The 16913-nt window shown below is 44.1% G+C and overlaps 2 protein-coding genes across 2 annotated transcripts; both read left to right on the top strand.

Moving 5' to 3' along the window:
• Positions 1–7171: 7171 nt before the first annotated feature.
• On the top strand, positions 7172–9998 carry LOC124689340 (F-box/FBD/LRR-repeat protein At5g56420-like). The gene is made up of 4 exons (XM_047222888.1): positions 7172–8161; positions 8318–8479; positions 8567–8720; positions 9690–9998. The coding sequence occupies exons 1-4, from the start codon at positions 7172–7174 to the stop codon at positions 9704–9706; spliced, it is 1323 nt and encodes a 440-aa protein (XP_047078844.1). The 3' UTR covers positions 9707–9998.
• On the top strand, positions 9756–12699 carry LOC124689339 (FBD-associated F-box protein At4g10400-like). The gene is made up of 5 exons (XM_047222887.1): positions 9756–9787; positions 10977–11901; positions 12053–12214; positions 12307–12460; positions 12555–12699. Exons 1-5 carry the CDS (start codon positions 9756–9758, stop codon positions 12566–12568), a joined length of 1287 nt encoding a protein of 428 aa, XP_047078843.1. The 3' UTR covers positions 12569–12699.
• Positions 12700–16913: the final 4214 nt, after the last annotated feature.

Below are 16913 nucleotides of genomic sequence, written 5' to 3'. Positions count from 1 at the left end.
TCAATTTACTAGCCCAATTCTTTCTAGATTTATTAACGGTTTTACGCAAGATAGATTTAATTTCTCTATTTGATAATTCTACTTGACCACTACTTTGAGGGTGATAAGCGGAAGCAATTCTATGATTAATACCATACTTAGCAAGAGTTTTTCTAAAACCTCCATGAATAAAATGAGAACCTCCATCGGTCATAATATATCTAGGTACTCCAAATCTAGGAAAAATAATATCTAAAAGCATTTTTAAAGAGGTCTCACCATCAGCACTTTTTGTAGGTATGGCTTCCACCCATTTAGTAACGTAATCAACAGCAACAAGTATATGAGTGTTACCTTTTGAAGAGGGAAAAGGTCCCATGAAGTCAAATCCCCAACAATCAAACGGTTCAATAACAAGAGTATAATTCATAGGCATTTCATTGCGTCTGGAGATATTACCAACCCTTTGACATTCATCACAAGATAAAATAAACTTCCTTGCATCTTTGAAGAGAGTTGGCCAATAAAAACCTGATTGTAGAACCTTTTGCGCGGTTCTATCTCCGGCGTGATGTCCTCCATAAGCAATGCCATGACATTTACTCAATATCTCTTGTTGTTCATATTCGGGAACACACCTTCGCATAATACCATCCACTCCTTCTTTATATAAGTGTGGGTCATCCCAGAAATAATGCCTCAAGTCATAAAAGAATTTCCTCCCCTGCTGAGCTGAAAAGGGTTGGAGGCAAGTACTTGGAAACAATAAAGTTAGCATAATCAGCATACCAAGGACTTGTCTCGCGAGCTCACCTTTATTACAGCCAATTGTTCATTTGGAAAACTATCATTAACGGGAACAGGATCATAAGCAATATTTTCCAATCTAGACAAATTATCAGCAACATGATTATCAGCACCTTTCCTATCTACAATATGTAAATCAAATTCTTGCAAAAGAAGTACCCATCTAATAAGCCTCGGCTTAGCATCTTTCTTTGTCATAAGGTATCTAATTGCGAGCATGATCGGTATGAATTGTAACTTTTGAATCAACAATATAAGATCTAAATTTATCACAAGCAAAGACTACAGCTAACAATTCTTTTTCAGTAGTAGCATAATTTCTTTGAGCAGCGTCAAGAGTCTTACTAGCATAATGAATAACATTTAATTTTTTATCTACTCGCTGTCCAAGAACAACGCCTACAGCAAAATCACTAGCATCACACATAATTTCAAAAGGTAAGTTCCAATCAGGAGGTTCAACTATAGGAGCAGTTGTTAAGGCTTTCTTTAGAGTTTCAAAAGCTTCCTTACAATCATCATCAAAAACAAAAGGTACATCTTTTTGAAGAAGATTAGTAAGAGGCTTTGAAATCTTGGAGAAATCTTTAATAAATCTCCTATAAAATCCAACATGACCAAGAACACTACGAATACCTTTAACATCCCTCGGATAGGGCATCTTCTCAATAGCTTCAACTTTAGCTCTATCAACTTCAATACCTCTCTCAGAAATTTTATGTCCCAATACAATTCCTTCATTAACCATAAAGTGGCATTTCTCCCAATTAAGAACAAGGTTAGTTTCTTCACATCTCACGCAAAACTTTATCAAGGTTTCGCAAGCAACTATCAAAAGAATTCCCGTAGACGAGAAAAATCATCCATGAATACTTCCACAATACTCTCACAAAAGCCATGAAAAATAGCAGACATGCATCTTTGAAAAGTAAGCGGAGCATTACATAAACCAAAAGGCATACGCCTATAAGCATAAGTTCCATAGGGACAAGTAAAAGTGGTTTTCTCTTGATCTTTAGCTTTAACGAGCAATTTGTGAAAACCCGAATAACCATCAAGAAAACAAAAATGAGTATTTTTAGATAACCTTTCTAGCATTTGATCAATAAATGGTAAAGGATAATGATCTTTCTTAGTAACTTTATTAACTTTTCGATAATCAATGCACATTCTATACCCTACAACTACTCTTTGAGGTATGAGCTCATCATTATCATTAGGCACAACGATCATTCCTCCTTTCTTAGGAACGCAATGCACAAGACTAACCCATCTACTATCGGCAATAGGATATATAATACCAGCTTCAAGAAGTCGTAATACCTCATTTCTTACCACATCCTTCATCTTGGGAATTAGACGACGCCGAGGTTCAACAACGAGGCTTTGCATCATCTTCCATATTAATGGCGTGTTGGCAAATAGAGGGAGAAATCCCCTTCAAGTCATCAAGAGTATAGCCAATAGCACCTCGGTGTTTCTTCAATATTTGCAATAATCTTTCTTCTTCAAACTCTGTAAGCTTAGAACTAATAATAACGGGATATATTTTCTTATCATCAATATGAGCATATTTAAGATTATCAGGTAAAGGCTTTAAATCAAAAACAGGATCTTCCTTTGGTGGCGGTGTTGCACCCAAGTCTTCCACCGGTAAATCATGCTTGAGAATAGGTTGACGAAGAAAAATCTCCTCAAGCTCATCTCTTTCTTTCCTAAAAACTTCACTCTCGCTATCCTCCAAATGTTGCTGCAAAGGATTATTAGGAACAAGAACAATAGATGCACACTTTGCTCCATTTTAAAATCATTACTAGGCAAATCAGCTTTATAAGGAGTTTTAGTAAATTTAAGAAGTTAAACTCATAAGATTCACCAGACAAATTTAGTCAAAATTTTCTCTTTCTTGCAATCTATAATAGCTCCACAAGTATTTAGAAAAGGTCTACCAAAAATGATAGGACAATAATCACTAGCAGCGAGAACCAAGTACCAAAAAGTCGAGCGGGATATTTAATCTTACCACATAAAACTTCCACATCTCGAACAATACCAATTGGTGAAATAGTTTCTCTATTAGCCAGTTGAATAACCACATCAATATCTTCAAGTTCACAAGAATCAATTTCGTGCATAATCTCAGTGTAAAGCTCATAAGGTATAGCACTAACACTTGCACCAATATCACATAAACCATAATAGCAATGATCACCAATTTTAACGAGATAGCATAGGAACACTAGCTTGTTTGGGTTTATTAGGATGTGAAACAATATTAGAAGCATCTTCACAGAAATAATATGACCATCCTCAACATTTTCGAGTCACAAGATCTTTAACTATTGCAACGAGCGGAGTTCAACTTTTATTTGTTCTTCGAGTTCTCTAGGTTTCTTTTCACTTTTATGAACCGCACTATTTATAACGAGTACTCTTTCATTTTAGCCAGGAAAAGGAGTTTTTTCAATATAAGCTTCAGGAATAACACGATCAGCAGTTTCAATTACAACACATTTATTAATAGATGAATCAATTTTATCTTTGTATGGTTCATGATACTTATCAAAATTCTTCTTAGGCAATTCATAATGGGAGGCAAAAGCTTTATAAAGGTTTGCAGCAACTTGAGAATCAAGACCATATGTAGCACTCATATTACGAAATGTATCAGTATCCATAAAAGCTTCAATGCATTTATAATCATAAATTATACACGATTCTCTATCTTTGTCGTTCTCCCAACCTTCGGTATTTTCTTGGATCCGATCAAGAAGGTCCCTTTTAAACTCTTCTTTGTTGCGTGTAAATGATCCAGAACAAGAAGTATCCGGCAAGGTCTTGTCTTGAAAAGAAAGTCTTGCATAGAAATTATCAATAATAATATTACCAGGAAGCTCATGAATGGGGCATTTCAGCATTAAAGACTTCAATCTCCCACAAGCTTGGGCAATACTCTCTCCATCATGAGGCCAGAAATTATATATGCGGTTCCGATCTTTGTGAATTTCACTTGGAGGATAAAATTTGGAATAGAATAAAGGCACAATGTCCTCCCAATCAAGAGAATCACCATTCTTCGACAATTTATACCAATGCGCCGCTTTACCGGACGACGATATAGAGAATAGTTTCTTCCTAACTTCATTCATAGCAATACCTGCACATTTGAATAACCCGCATAATTCATGCAAAAAAAATAAATGATCACCGGGATGGACGGTTCCATCCCCTTCATAGCGGTTATCCATAACATGTTCAATAATTTTCGTAGGTATTTTATATGGTATTACTTCCTCACCTGGCGCCTCATCCACTACCGTTGCAGTAGTAGTAGATTTCCCAAATAGAAATTGAAGAGAAGATCTCTCCATAATGACTTATAGCAGCGGGCAGAAATAAAATCAGCACAAACGAGTAAAAGTTTTCGTTACCAATTCCACTTACCAATAGCGCTTCACTCCCCGGCAACGGCGCCGGAAAATAGTCTTGATGACCCACAAGTATAGGGGGTGTATCGTAGTATCTTCGATAAGTAAGAATGTCGATCCCAACGAGGAGCGAGAAGGTGTTGACAAGCAGTTTCGATGAAGGTTTCCTTGTAAATGCTCACGAGACAAGTATTCGGGGGTTTTGATGTAACGAGATGAATAAAGTACGAGTAGGTAAAATGCGAGAGAAATAATTGCAGCGAGTGGCCCAATCCTTTTTAGCACAAAGGACAAGCCGGTTTGTTTACTTATAATGACCAAACGTTCTCGAGGACACACGGGATTTTAGTCTAGTGCTTTCGCTACATACGGCTGATTAATCTTCATTGTTTTGATAAGTGTTGTGTGGGTGAACCTATGCTAATGTACCGCCCTTCCTAGGACTAATACATACTTGTGATTATACCCCTTGCAAGCATCCGCAACTACAAGAAAGTAATTAAGATAAATCTAACCACGGCCTTAAACTGCGAGATCCTGCGATCCCTCCCTGCATCGATATACCAACGGGGTGTTTAGGTTTACGTCACTCCGGCAACCCCGCAATTGGCAAACGAGTACAAGATGCATTCCCCTAGGCCCATAAATGGTGAAGTGTCGTGTAGTCGACGTTCACACGACACCACTAGAAGAATAACACCACAACTTAAATATCATAACATTGAATATTACTCAACCATAGTTCACTACTAACATTTAGACTTCACCCATGTCCTCAAGAACTAAACGAACTACTCACGAGACATCATATGGAACATGATCAGAGGTGATATGATGATGAATAACAATCTGAACATAGACCTTGGTTCAATGGTTTCACTCAATAACATAAACAACAAGTAGAAATCGATGCGGGAGAGTTTCCCCTATCAAACAATCAAGATCAAACCCAAATTGCTACGGCGGTGACGAGGTGCTGCGGAGGAGATGGCGGTGATGATGATGAAGATGATGGTGATGGTGATGGAGATGATGTCCAGCTCGATGGCGGTGACGATGACGTCGATTTCCCCCTCCGGGAGGAATTTCCCCGGCGGATTCCTGCCCGCCGGAGAGCTCTTTTCTCTCTGGTGTTCTCCGCCCCGCAGAGGCGGCTGTAACCCTTCGTGAGGATTCCTCTGTGTCTTAGGTCTTCGGGACGAAGGGTTTCGCGAAGAAAAGGAGGCGAAAGAGGCCGAGGGGGCCCCACACCACATGGTGGCGCGGCCAGGCCATGGGCCGCGCCACCCTATGGTGTGGGCCCACCCTGGGTCCAGCTGGCTCCCTCTTGTGGCTTCCTCCGTCATCTGGAAAAATAGGATTTTACGTAAAACTTCCTTCCACGAGTTGATCTTCCGAAATATCGCATCCTGACGGTGCTTTTCCGGCAGAATCCCGGCTCCGGTGCTCAATCTCCAAATAATCATGAAACATGCAAAATAGATGAAATAACATAAGTATTGTGTCCCAATATGAAATATATCAATGAATAACAGCAAATTATGATATAAAATAGTGATGCAAATTGGACGTATCAGGGAGCAGGCTTGGCGGCGAGGGCGTCTAGCGTCGATGTGCGTGGAGCGACATACTGCATCCTCTTCATGGTCATGGTTGTACGTCGGAGCGAGGCGATGGCTAGCGCGGCGTGCGTGGGCGAAATGGCGGGAACTGGACGGGAGGAGGGGAACGGGGTGGTATGGCGCCAAGGTTGGCGGGAAATCTAATGATTTTTGGGAGAAACTAGTCCTATCCTGCCGACAGAGCTGGCGCGCGCTTGCTTTTAGCGCCATCCGACATCCCCGATGGTCTCCCGCCGGATTGGGTTCGACCTAAGAGCACCGGATGAAAATATGCGCCGCGCTAGTGTGAAAACAATTTTGGGACAGCGCGACTGGAGAAGGATTTGGCGCCGGCTCATCTATTTTCGTCTGGGGGCTATACGGAGGGCGAGTGGAGTGCTCTAAATATTCATATTTTTATATATAAACTTGATCAAACTTAAAAACGTTGATTTTTAACTAACCTTTAGACACGCTTTACATTTTGCAATGGATGGAGTACATGGTAAAATATTGATATAAATGTCTGGTAAAAGGTGATCCATTGGCACTCTGTTTTCTTATCATTCCGGCACTACTTAGATTTTCTTTGTCAATGAAAATACGTCAGACTCTTACAGTCGTCTTTTCATTTCTTTACGTGCTCCAGTTTCTAAGTAAGAGTGTAAGACTCCAGTTGTTGGTGGATTTATATTCAGAATGCAAGGCTTAAGCACAAATGTTGCGACAATGTGTCCATCTTATTTTGCGTGTGTATTTTATGCTGATTTTAAGCAGCAGATAATGTTCAGTCATTCATCTTCCTTTCGGGTACACACCACACTCACTAACCAAGCAGCATTTTGAGGCCACTCTGTAGTGGGGGCATTTTATTGTTTGCCCCATTTTACTTAGGTACTCTACAATTTGCCCTCTTTTACTTTGATCTTACTTTTTTGCCACCCTTTACTTTATCAATTAACTATTTGCCCTTTTAACTCATTTTCTTATCTTTTGAGGATTAAGGGAAAAGCTCAAAACATATACTTGCCCCTGGCTCCAACAACACCAAGAATCAATCAGATCGGTATCCCCATTTCTCCATTGTTTAGCACGAAGAACCATAGCTAGCTGCTCACATAGCTGCCGCCAGCGCCGCCGCTCTTCGCTCGCCGCTACACCTTGGCCGACTTGGCTGCTACCTCTCCACGGTGCCGCCAGTACTCTCCTCCTTTTCACGGTCGACCGCCAACACATTTCGAAAACGAAAGCTGGAGTCCGTCCTCAGTCTCTGTGCGACATCCGGCGGCGGCGGCGACGACTCGGATTGACCGGCGGCCACCGGCCACGTGAGGTGAGGCATCAACGCCGCAAGGCATGCATGCATCTATCCGTCCCATCCCATTCTCCCCACCCTCGGTTAACCTTTTCTTGCCTCACAGCGCCGGCGACGCCCGCCACCTGTTCGACGGAATGTCTCCACGGAAGAAGCGCAGCAGTACGCCGCCAGTGAGCGTCACCGACCGCATTGGCGCCCTCCCCGACAGTATCCTCCACCACTTGCTCTCCTTCCTCCCAGCGCAGGCCGCCGTTCGGACGTGCGTGCTTGCCCGGCGCTGGCGCCATCTCTGGAGGTATACCACGGGCCTGCGCATCGTCGGCCTGGAGGAGGAGGAGCGGGATTACGAAGTCAATGACCTCCATAAATTCGTGGAACATCTGCTGATACTGCGTGAGCGCACCAACCTAGACACTGTCCAGATCAAATTCAGCGAATTCTGTGAAGAAGATCAGCCCTGTGTGAACTTGTGGGTCCGTTTTGCTGTGATGTGCAAAGTTCGGGCGCTCACCCTTCATATCAGTTATGGACGTCTCAACCTAGACGACCTGCCTCTTGTCTCTAGGCATCTGAGAACATTAGACCTTGATGGTGTAGCCCTACAAAAGTTCTTTCTTGATTTTGCTAGCTGTCCTGCATTGGAGAATCTGAATATGAGTTATTGCAGCATCTTTGCTGGGAAGGTATCGTCCCGTTCCCTGAAGCATTTGAGCATCTATTACTGCAGCTACGACTTGGATTGCCGGATCCATATTTCTACTCCGTGCCTTGTCTCTCTGAAAATCGATCATTATTCTGGTAGAACACCATTTCTTGAAAACATGGCGTTGCTAGAGAGTGCACATGTGTATCTTGCCAAATACTGCGAAGATGCCTGTTTGAACCATGCCTCTAGTGTTTTCTGTGGAGCTAATAATAATGCATGTAAGAATTGTGTTCCTATTGAAGACGATCGCAGCAGAGAGTGTGTACTTCTGGGTGGTATTTCAAGTGCTAAACACCTGAAGTTGCTACCTGATAATAGTACGGTATAGCACCCATCTTAAAATCCTTTATGCTATGCCCTTTTTGAGTTTGAATATCTACATTGTTGCTGGGCATAAGCGAAAAAACAGATTACATATGCATCATCCACATTCTCTAGTGGCTAGTTGATTTGCTTACTTCTTGTATTTTCTTTCCAGTTCATTTTCGCAAGAGATTTAAAACACTGCCCTACATTTACCAAGTTAAAGACTTTGTTGCTCAATGAGTACTGGTGCGAGGGTCCTGATTTGGATCCGCTAGCTTGCATTCTGAAAAATTCACCAGTTCTAGAGAAGCTCACTCTTCAACTTTTTTCCAAGGTATAAATCTTTTTATTGGACAGTTGCTGTAATGTTAAAGTTATTATCTACTGTATATCTTGGTAAACTGTCCTTTTCTTACCGCAGGGACAAACTCATAAAGTGGAAATTAAAGGAAGCTACAGTTCAGTTGAGGGACCAACTGCAATATCCGAGCACCTTAACATGGTTGAAGTCAAGTGTAATGCGGTCGACGAAAAAGTTCTTAAAGTTTTGAAGTTCCTGACTGCATTTAACATACGTAAGCCAACTAATAACACTTTCCTTGCTCTTTATATTCTGAAATTAGCTTTCACATGTGGGGAATAAACTAGGAAAGCAAGTAGTTAATAAGAAACTTTTGAATTATGTAGCAAGGACAGTTTGTATGGATATCAAATTACTTTGGTCATTAAAAATCTTCACCACTTCTGTTGAGACGCAAAAATAAAAACAGTTTATTAGTTCCTAATAAATGTCTGAATCGTCTAGTTCATAGTCTGCAGTAATACAGTATTCTTACTTATTATGTTGTCGATAACCAATAATAGTTTTTATAGGCTCAGTCGATCTGAGCAGCTCTTTGCTCTGGGTTAATTATTCGGTACTTGGTTTGCTTGTGATTACAGCACTAAATAGTTCGCCATTTTTGTGGTCTTTCCTGGGAAGTCTTTACAGGTTGCATAACACAAAACATGTCTAGTAGTGTATGTTGTGACTGCGTTTCACATTTCGTTTGCGTTTAAGTTACGTATGACACTTTCTGCAATCTCTTTTGGTAGCTACTTTAGCTAGATTTTTTTTGTCAGATTATCACACAGAAATGGCCGTATCAATTACTCCCCCCACTCCTAAAATTAAGAAGTACTTTATTTCGTGAAGAGAAGTCTTTGACTAACAATTGCTTAAGGTTATATGACATGAAATTTGTGTCACTTGATTAGTTTTCAGAAGTACTTAGTTATGATACTGATTTTGTATCACATAAACCACATATTAAAAGAGTAGTTGTTGGTCACAAACAAAATACGCCTTAATCAACGGAGCACAGGGATTATAAAAAAGTATATGCCCAAATTCATGTTCATATAAGTTTCATTTGGCAAAGTGTATCTTCTTCGCACTTACCAAACTCTATTCCAGTATCTTTATTTTGATTGTCAAGTAACCGAGATGTGTTTGCCAATGCAGATACACCAGACTCTTACATTGTCCTTTCATTTTTGTACAGGATTTGGTTTCATGTAAGGGCAAGAAGATCTGGGCTGCCGGAGGATCTGCAATCACTGGGCTAGAAATGCGGGGCTTAAGCATATATGCTGCGACTATGTTTCCACCATTTTTTGCTGGTGCATCTTATACTAATTCCACTCAGAAAAACGGTGTAGAATCCGTGACTTAGCTTTACCGCATCATGTACCAATTTCTATTACACCTTTGGTTCATCTGAATTGTTTCAACTCTACTACTGGTTAGCATTCTCTTAGCGTATTCTGTAATTTCTTGTGGTTCTTGCTGAATTTTATTCAGCTCCTGGACTGGTCAGTACAATATTTGTTTTGCGTTTATTTTGCCTCCTCTGCCTAGATTTGGATGTTAGGAAAAGTGAAACAAAAGGTGGTATGTTCCATTTGGCCTGGATGCCATCGATGTGCTGCTTGTTCGATGTTTTGCCAACGCAGAGAAAACTGAAGACGAGCTGCAGTTCTGAACGCATGTTACCGGCAGTGATACACCCTGCATTGAGCAACCATTGAAGTAGTCAATTAACATCGGTTAGAATACCAACACCACTATGTCATGTAAAATAACTGAACAGACTGATCGATGTCGTTGGAGAGCTGAGAGTACGAATCATCATTATCGAGGATGTAGCAATCGGGACAAATATTGCGAGGATGATCCTCCCGACAACCGTAAGAAAAGATCCAAAATCGGTCAAGATCCATATCTATAGAATTGTAATCCTATAACACCAGCATTGACGACACGAATGAGATCTTTAGTCGCATGAAGATGTGAAGAACACTTATTATAGACGATGTCATCTCCATCGTGACGAAGATCAATAAAAAGACGGCTACCAAATTTTAACCTAATTTGTATAAAATTTTACTTTATTAAAAACTCCACGTATAAATCGGGTTTCCCACCCCTCTCGATACTAGTGAGGCCGACCGGAGACGGGGCAACCGATCTATGTTAGAGACGAAGGTGGAGGCTGTGCGCTTTTGTCTAGGTATTAATTGTTAAAGAAAAAAAAGTATAGATATGAAATTGGGGCTTCGCTAAATAAAAGCGCCGACAAACTTGAGAAGACAGAACCCCTCAAAAGAAAAAGAAAAAACTTGAGAAGACAGAAGTCCATCCACCGATTCTCGTCTTCCTCGCGACTGGAAGTATCGGCGGCCAGGAGAGGTGTGGCTCCGGCGCTCCGCCGCCGCAAGGCATCGATCAGTTCTTCCCATCCCATCCCATGCTCTCCACCCTCCTCGTTTAATCTTTTCTTGCCTCGCAGAGCCGACGGCGCCCGTCGCCTGTTTGACGGAATGCCTCCTAGGAAGAAGCGCAAGAGTGCGCCGCCGGTGAGCGGCCTCGACCGCATCGGCGCCCTCCCCGACAGTCTCCTGCACCATGTGCTCTCCTTCCTCCCAGCGCAGGCGGCTGTGCAGACTTGTGTGCTCGCCCGGCGCTGGCGCCACCTCTGGAGGTCCACCACAGGCCTGCGCATCGTCGGCCTTGCCGAGGAGGAGAACTTAAATGTCAAAGAACTTCGGAAGTTCGTGGACCATCTGCTGATCCTTCGTGAGCGCACCAACCTAGACACTGTCGAGATCAAGTTTGCTTATTTCTGTGAAGAAGACCAGCCATATGTCAAAACATGGGTCCGTTTCGCTGTGATGAACAAAGTTCGGGCGCTCACCCTTAGTATCGATAGCCCTGTAGATCTCCACCTAGACAACCTGCCTCTTGTCTCTCGGTATCTGAGAACATTAGACCTTAAAAGTGTAGCCCTACAAGAGACATTTCTTGATTTTGCTAGCTGTCCAGCATTGGAGGATCTGAAGATGAATTACTGCAACATTGATGCTGATAGAATATCGTCCTGTTCCCTGAAGCATTTGAGCATCTCTGACTGTTCGTCCAAATTGGATTGCCGGGTCCATGTTTCTGCTCCAGGCCTTATCTCTCTGAAACTAGTTGGCTTTATAGGTAGAACACCTTTTCTTGAAAACATGCCGTTGCTAGATACTGCATATGTGGATCTTGACGAAGACTGTGAAGATGTCTGTCTGAATTATGTTACTGGTGTTTTCTGTGGAGCTAAAGATAATGCATGTGTGAACTGTGTTCCTATTAAAGACGATATCAGCAGTGATCTTGTGCTTCTGGGTGGTATCTCAAGTGCTAAACACCTCAAGCTGCTATCTGAAAGTAGAAATGTATGACACCTATCTTAAAATCATTTATGTTATGCCAATCCACAGTGTTGCTGGACATAGGAAATAAACAATTTGTGCTCATCTTAGATCATCCCCTCGCTCTCTCAGTATTGGTCACTTGAATTTCTTACTTTTTATGTTTTCTTTTCAGTTCATTTTCGCAAGAGATTTGAAACACACCTCTACATTTAGCAAGTTAAAGACTTTGTTGCTCAATGAGTACTGGTGCCAGGCTCCTGATTTGGATCCACTAGCTTGTATTCTGAAAAACTCACCAGTTCTGGAGAAGCTCACTCTTCAGCTTTTTTCCAAGGTATAAATCTTGTAATTGGACAATTGCTGCAATATTAAAGTTTTTTTTTATCGATTATCCACTTTCATTAAATGTTCTTTTTCTTACCGTAGGGACCAAATCATAAAGTGGAAATGAAAGGACACTACTGTTCAATGGAGGGACCATCTACAATATCGAAGCACCTAAACATACTTGAAGTCAAGTGTAATGTGGTTGATAAGAGAATTCTCAAAGTTTTGAAGTTCCTGTCTTCATTTAACATATGTAAGCTAACTATCTTCATTCTCATTCTCGAGTAACTGAGATGCCATTGTCATTGCAAACACCACTCTTACAGTGTATTTTCATCTGTGTACAGGTTTCAGTTTCTGAGTAAGCGTTAGAAGATATGGGTTGTCGTTGGATCTGCCATCCTTGGCCATTCAGAAATGTGAGGCTTAAGCATATATGCTGTCCACAATGTTTCTATGATCTTTTGCATGCGCATATTATCCCGATCCAACTCAGAGGAATGCTGTAGAATCCATGATGTGTATAACTTGGCTTTATCGTATCCTGTACAAACTCCTATTACACCTTTGGTTCATCTGAATTGTTTCAGCTCTGCTTCGATCTGGTTAGCACTCTCTTAGAGTATCCTATGGTTGATGTTGAATTTATTCAGCTCTCATCGATCTGCTGCTTGTTTGATGCTTGGCCAACCCAGAGAATACTGAAAAACTAGCTGCAGTTCTGAATTGTATGTTACTGGCAGCAGAAGCAGAAAGGGCGATACCCCTGCATGGCGCCAGTGCTTGTTCGCATCGAATTATCAATCAAAAAGTTTGAATCCTCTTATTTCACATACAAGGGTACCTTTCTTAGCCGGAGAATCAATACTTAGTCAAATATGATGCGATATTATTGGAAAAAGATCTTGGCATGCCCCTGTCATATCGTAGGGTATGGGGAGGCGAGTTTCAACCCAATGTTAGCTAAAATCTGCAAGAAATTAGCTGCCTGGAAGATGCTGACGGCTCGACAGCTTTTGATCGCCTGCGTGCGTGCCACCATGCCTGCTTAAGTGTTGACGGTTATTAGCAGCCTCAATGGTTGATCAAGGATCGATGTGGAGAAGCTTCAGCTAGATTTCCTATTGTGGACCTTGAATGAGGGCAAATGCCGGCTTATTTGTCCGTAGCATGTCACAATATGCCTTCCCGGCAAGCTATACCTTCGACTAGCTAGCACCCAGAGTTATGCCTGGGATGGGATCAACTCGTACTCGCACTTTCCTAGCATGCCGGTTGGCTAGTTCCTCCTAGCCGTTCATTCATTTTCTATCTAGTAGGAGAATATAATCTAGCTCGCCGATTGGGCACAGATGCTCAATGAAAGCAGCTCAAAACTGGGGAGGCAAGGGGAAAGAAGGAATATATGATAGGATAGGATGCGGCTGGTGGCCTCATCAAAACCTGTTCGTACGGGGCATGGCAGCGATATCGTGAGCTGGAAGTGGAACAAGAGGAGGCATCTACCTATCCAAATAGCGTAAGGTTGGACACGAGCCAGCTCGGGCTGGGCTCGGTCCGAGCCATGCTTTAGCTCGCTGCAAATCAGCACGCCTCGAGTTGGCTCGTTTTGCCTACGAGTTGGAAAAGTAGGATAGCACCAAGCTTAGGTAAAACTCGGTCCAGCTCGGACCGGCTCGCGAGCTGGGAGCATCCAGTCACTGCTAACTAGGTAGGCCCCACCCCTCAACGGAGCACCATGGGGGTGCGCATTTGGCCAGGACCTTATGGCGCCTGGACCCTATCTCCCACGGTCCATTGCCTTAAAGATTAGTAACTCGTTTTTGCAAAAAAGACATCAGGTTCTACCAGATCAATATCTAGCAGTCCTTGTTGTTTATAAAGTTCTTTATAAATTCCAATATGTATCCATTGATGTCATCTGAAGTTCTTCAAAAATTGAACATGGATATTTAACAGTGAACAAATGGATCCACAAAAATGCAGTGTGTATCCACAGATCCATGTACAAGTAACATTTCCCCACAACAAGAAATCCATAGAAAATAAAAAGGAACCATTGGATACATATATTAATACAAGATCCACACGAATCTTTGTATAGTTCTTCACAGATCCACAAGAAAAATGGATTTCGTATGAATATCCAACACAGTGAAGAAAGTATCCATGGAAAAATTGACAGAAGATCCATTCAAAAACAACACTGGATCCATTTAATCATACAAAGATCAACGAGATCCTAACAAAAATCCTAACAAAAAAAAGAAAGAACACTAAAAAAGACCTATATCTCTGTGGATCTCGCCGGAGAGAGCCACTGGGCCTCGTCTGTGTCTGGCCACAGCGGTGGCCTTCTCCAGCCGGAGAAGGGTGCGGGGAGCTGGCGGCGGCGCCGTGCCGCTCGGCGACGAGGAGGCGGCCCTCTCCCGCGTCCAGCAGGCGGCCCACGCGTAGCGCCTGCGGGAAGATGCTCAGCTCCTCCCCGCCGGAACTCGCGGCGGAGAGCGGCAGAGGGCAGTGGCGGCCGGCGGTAGGTGGCGGTTGGCGACGACGGCGCGAAGGAGTGCGGCGGCAGAGCCACAGGGGCTGATTCGGTGGGGGATTTAGGGTTTCAACCCGATTTGGGGAATTTATAGTCCTGGCGGCGGGGACTATCTCTTGATTTCGAAAAAGTCCAAGGCCTTTCTCGCAAAAATGCTGCGCGCGAATCTCCAGCCGTAACCGACGCCCGCGATTGAGTCCGGGCGCCATAAGGTCCTGACGTTGTATTTACCGGCACCATGGACGTCGACGGTTCGAGCAGCGATGAACTCCGCGATGAGCACGACCCTCGATGGCACCTTGGCTTGCATCGATGGAGACGGCGCCTATGGAGAAGGAGTCTTGGTGTGGTGTCGTTGCCTAATCGATGGTGCCTCGGAGGAGGGATCCTTACGAGGGGGAGAAGAAGTAGGGGCCATAGGGCGGAGTGCACACGGGACGGTGGTACGCGATTTACCCAGCTTCGGAACACCTGCACGATGACAGGGCCTACCGCCGCTTGTCCGGAATTATCCGGGCGCTTTCGCGTTGTTACAATGAGTTGTGGTTGTGCCTCTAGGGCTCCCGGGATCCGGCTTATAAAGGCGCACGGATCTAGGGTTTACATGGAGAGTCCTAGCCGGAATACAAGTTGCCTAACTACAGTACAATGTCTTGCCGTGTACGTCAAGGATCCGCCTTCCTCCAAGTACGTGCTGGATCCGGATACTTCATGGGCCGTCACGGATCCGGCCTCCTTCGTAGGTCGGTAGAGATCCGGCTTCCTGTTCCTGGGCTGGACTTCATCCTTCAGGATCTACAGCAACTGGGCCGCCCGATGGGCCACATGCCTCATCACCAACTATGGACCACCCGGGCTTGCCGGATCTAGGCCATGCCTACAACAGTAGCCCCCCGAAGTTCTCCGAGATTCATCATTCCTCCGACTTCATTCAGCTCGGACCCGAAGAGAATCTTGAAGAGCTTCAAAACTTTTACTCGATTCCGGGTTCATTCACTCGGAAATCCTTCGTATTCAGATTGGGTATTGCAACGAAGATTCCGCTTTTCCCGCGCACATCCTCCTTATTTCCCGCGGTAAATTTTCGCAGATGCAAATCTTTAGCCGGAAATTTCGGGAGCGCATGGTTAAGTTACCTCCACGTCGTTTTACCGCACTTGACCTAAGACACGTGTCATCCATCCAACGGCGCGAACGTTCCGTTTCCACCGTCGGATTCGAATCCCGAATCTCCGCGCGTGGCCTATAAATACCCCGCGGCTCGGTAATTCTTCATTCTTTCACCGCACCTCACCACTTCATCTTCTTCGTCGCGCCGCGCCGCCCGACGGATCTCAACTCCGGTGAACCTTCCGCACGGGAGCTTCACGCGCCGCCGCCTCAAACCTCTCCTCCAACCAAGATCGCTATGGTTGATCAAGAAATCAACTCCGCCGCTGATTCGTGGTCATCGGAGGCTCGAAACCGCCAGTTCGTCAACCTCTACTTCGCCGGAACTTTGCCGGACCGTCGCGCCATTGCCGGTACGTGCACCGGTCTTGTAGAAGAAGAAGTAGTTGTAGTATAGATTTTCCGGTTACTCAACTTAGCTCGCATGGGTGCAGCCGGAAGCATGCCTCACGGTTGTCCTCACTGCACTGGTAGTTCTCCGAGTAGCCCGGATCCCAGTGCCGTGGAACCAATTTGCCCGGATCCCATTGCGTACCTTCCACCATATGTTTCCGACGTTAGGCTTGCTCAACCGTTCTCCGCCTCTTCCAGTACTTTACTAGGCCGGATCCCAACAGCTCAGGAGCTCGAAGAGGAGCTACAAGGCCAAGCTAGAATGGCAGCCAAGGTACAAGAGGCGGAGAACAAGAAAGCTTCTAAGGCCCGGAGCCGTGAAGGGGTGCGGGGTCAATGGTGGCCCTGCGAGACTACTGACGCAGAGCTCCGGGAGCTTCAAAACGAAGGCATGATCTCCGAGCATTGGAGCTTCACGCGCGACTCCGACGTCCCCAAGCCCGACACGGATGAACGCGTCATGACAAAGGCGTGGGTCGAGCGCGGATTATCGCTCCCTTGCTCGGAGTTCTTCCTCTCCGTCCTCGACACGTACGGGCTCCAGCCCCACAACATCTGCCCCAACTCCTACCTCCTGCTCTCGAACTTCGCAACTCTT

Source organism: Lolium rigidum, chromosome 2 (assembly GCF_022539505.1).
Source record: "Lolium rigidum isolate FL_2022 chromosome 2, APGP_CSIRO_Lrig_0.1, whole genome shotgun sequence".
NCBI classification, from domain to species: Eukaryota; Viridiplantae; Streptophyta; class Magnoliopsida; order Poales; family Poaceae; genus Lolium; species Lolium rigidum.
This window is presented reverse-complemented; position numbering and strand designations above follow the sequence as displayed.

What these genes read in the sequence shown, in the direction of transcription:
- LOC124689340 (XM_047222888.1), top strand. Translation starts at nt 7,172, where the DNA reads ATGCATGCATCTATCCGTCCCATCCCATTCTCCCCACCCTCGGTTAAC. An exon ending in TGCTACCTGATAATAGTACG is followed by an intron (nt 8,162 to 8,317) that starts GTATAGCACCCA and finishes TTTTCTTTCCAG; the next exon opens with TTCATTTTCGCAAGAGATTT. An exon ending in CTCTTCAACTTTTTTCCAAG is followed by an intron (nt 8,480 to 8,566) that starts GTATAAATCTTT and finishes TTCTTACCGCAG; the next exon opens with GGACAAACTCATAAAGTGGA.
- LOC124689339 (XM_047222887.1), top strand. Translation starts at nt 9,756, where the DNA reads ATGCGGGGCTTAAGCATATATGCTGCGACTAT. An exon ending in AGCATATATGCTGCGACTAT is followed by an intron (nt 9,788 to 10,976) that starts GTTTCCACCATT and finishes CTTGCCTCGCAG; the next exon opens with AGCCGACGGCGCCCGTCGCC. An exon ending in TGCTATCTGAAAGTAGAAAT is followed by an intron (nt 11,902 to 12,052) that starts GTATGACACCTA and finishes TTTTCTTTTCAG; the next exon opens with TTCATTTTCGCAAGAGATTT.